Source organism: Austrofundulus limnaeus, unplaced genomic scaffold (genome assembly GCF_001266775.1).
Source record: "Austrofundulus limnaeus strain Quisiro unplaced genomic scaffold, Austrofundulus_limnaeus-1.0 Scaffold97, whole genome shotgun sequence".
Lineage (NCBI taxonomy): Eukaryota > Metazoa > Chordata > Actinopteri > Cyprinodontiformes > Rivulidae > Austrofundulus > Austrofundulus limnaeus.
Window position 1 is genome coordinate 1184374 of NW_013952499.1, and position 3074 is coordinate 1187447.

The 3074-nt window shown below is 39.0% G+C and overlaps 1 protein-coding gene across 3 annotated transcripts in view; it reads right to left on the bottom strand.

Moving 5' to 3' along the window:
* The window catches only part of cadm3 (cell adhesion molecule 3), a 168272-nt gene that overhangs the window by 1630 nt on the left and 163568 nt on the right, over window positions 1-3074 (bottom strand). For all 3 annotated transcript variants that reach the window (XM_014013048.1, XM_014013049.1, XM_014013050.1), the window contains one exon: window positions 1717-1842. In XM_014013048.1, the coding sequence (XP_013868502.1) occupies window positions 1717-1842 (126 nt within the window). The remainder of the gene's footprint in view (window positions 1-1716; window positions 1843-3074) is intronic.

Here is a 3074-nt window from a genome sequence, read left to right on the forward strand (position 1 = left end):
GTTCGTACGAACCCTTCATACGAACAAAAGTAAGAGAAATTTAGGATAAGAATACGAACACATTCTTGCATGAGGCCCAATAACTCTGTTTCTGGTTTTCAGAAAACACATTATTTCTTTCTTTAAACATTTCAAAACTGGCTGTTTTGATGAGTTGAACAGATGAAATCATCTGAGGGGATGCCAAGTGTAAAATGAAACAKGTTTTTCATTATTTAGCTCACGTTTTAAGTGTTAAACTCCCACTAATATTTTATTGTTATTTAGCTCACCACTCTTACATTTAGCTAAGTTTTACTAAATGTTACTTTTAAATGTGAAAAATATATTTAAATATTAAATCTAAATGTAAATATTAAACCTTAAATGTTGAAGTTCACATTTAGGTATTTCGGAATGGAACGAAGCCTTTGCTGTTGGTGCTCGGCTCATGCTATGATGTCATCATCCTGAGACAATAGCAACCGCTAGCCCTCCAACGCAGCTAAAGCTTCCTGTGGCTTCTTGATGCTTCCAATTTTTAGCGCAAATGAGGTGACAGGACGGATCGTGCTACAGGGACGGATTGGGCAGCCACACTTCCCTACAAGACATCAAACTTGCAGTTAAGGTTGGTGTCTGAGCCGCACGTCAAACTGGACCACAGCTAACTCACACATTGCTTTTTATGAACACATTTTGAATTTAGATTTTAAATATTATTCAGCAGTGTTAGCAGCAGCTAGCGGTGGCTAGCAGTGGTCATTGTTGTTTGTCGCAGGATGATGACATCATCCTGGTTATCTTATGCTAACTTCTGCTAACACTTCCAACAATGCTAGAGATCAGATTTAAAATCTAAAGTCAAAATATGTTAATAAAAAACAATATGGGTGGAACCTGTGGTAACATTTAAATTCAGCTTTTAGTAAAAAATAGCTAAAAGTAAGAACAKTGAGGTAAATAATGAAAAATATGTTAGTGAAGTTTTTTAACATTTCATTTAACACTTGACACCACATCTTCAAGTTCATTTAATCTTGTCCCGGTGAGATCAAGATCTCTTTTACAGTGGTGTCTTTTTAATAAGTTGTGTCTGGAGTTTGGAGCCAAAGGAAAATATTGATGTTCTACGAAGGTTAAAGCTTAATAAAACTCCTGAGATACAACTATAACATCAACTGCTGTTCATACTTTCTTATAGTCATATACCTTTTTTTAGAAAAATGTTTTTCGGGGAGGTCCCCTCCCAATAAATTGAATACAGCACAGTTTTACATTTACTTTTAATACATTTTATATCAGAAATGTATTTTATTTAATTCATAAATAAAACAAAATGTCCACTAAAACACCCAAAGTAAATCAACTAAGGGTGCAGAAAGACAAAAATTAAATTGTATCTGTCCMTTATTGCAACTTCAAACAAACAGCAACTTAAACTCCGATATTTGAGATTTACTTAGTAAATGTCAAATGTTCCCCAATAATRCTGAAATTAACTTTTACCAAAATAATTTTACGGTAAGATACTTTTACTTCTACATAAGCCTCACTTTGAGCCACAAGACTGTCTAAATAAGACCCTGCAGTTTTTCTGCACATTTGGTTTTGTGAGAGATGTTCACATGAATCCATATTTATGCCAACATGTTTCCCCCCGTATGTTCATCCATGAATGCATGAGCGTGTCACTGTGTGTGTGTGTGTGTGTTTTATGTGCGAGCTGATGGCGACCTTTGTGTCTGATGAGGTATCTGCCGAGGACGATGAGGAGGCAGAGCAGGATGAAGACGATCACGGCCACCACCCCTCCGATCACGGCGTGGTCCACCCCCGAAGACGCCGACATGGCCGTTGTGTCTTCAGGATGACAAGAGCAGAAGTTAGGAACCGAGAGGGGAAGACCGTAAAATGAAAGTAGATGAGAACGAAAAAGAAGCAACAGACACTGTAAATAAATGAATAAATAAATAAAAAATAAGATAGGAGGGCAATTGACAAAAAAAAGAGAGAGAGTTGGATGAATATTGGTGGGAATTGGAGACGGGTGATGAAAGACAGTAGAAATGGAATAAGAAAAGAGTGAGAGAAAATAATGAGGAGAGTGACAGAAAAGGCAAAAAGAAAAAWAAGGACAGGGGAGTAAAGAAGATGTGTCAGTGTAGAAGCCACGCTGTGGCAAACCTTCAGAAGGGATGGGAAAGAAAAAGCAGGGCGAAAAGAAAGGAGGTCATTTCATCAGCCTCCRATAAAAACCGTTTGTGCTGAACTTCTAACAACATTAGAGTGTTTACAGTTAAAGTCCTGCKCCGTCTGAGGAGCAGGAACACACAAACACTTGATGCTGGGTGAAATCCCTGCCCGCTCATTTGTGTCAGAATGGTTTTATTCTCTGTTTGTTTTTTTTTACACTGAAAAGTTTCACATTTCATAAATTGCAGCCATTTTAGCCACTTGAAGAAGGTATCAATTTCCGGCCAAAAACTGTCTGAGGCTGCTTTTATTTTTCATGTCTTTTCAGCCGTTATAAATCCTGAGTGTCTGCGTAAAAGTCACCCAGATATCGACACTGAATCAGCACATTTCCTGTTTGTCGGACATTAAAAGCATAAAAAGGACGATTAAAAAACCAGATGATGAAGGAATAAAGGGGAGCTGGGAGGAGAAATTGGCTTCGTTTTGTGTTCGAGAAGCCAAATAAATAAAAAACCAGTAATTGTTACCCATCAAAACGACACATGGGGACAACGACAGACRTAGACAAAACTAAAATAAAAAACGGAAAACCAAAAAAGTAAACACGTTACAAGCTGGGGCACCAGATGATGTGAGGAGTGACCAGTTGTGCGAGAACAACCTCTGCCACAGAGAGGAGAAACCAGAGGAAAGGGCAGGTGGGTGGGAAGGGGGGGGTCGAGGGGGGTCCTGAGAGGAATAAAAACCACAAACACACAGAAAGTGGAACACACACTCTGACTGGCCAGCATGGAGGTGAGAGGGGCACGCTGACGAGGCGAGAATGAGAATGAGGCCATAAATCCTGCTGTCAGCTTCAAACAGAAAGCAGACAAGACCCGAGAGCAGCTCAAAGC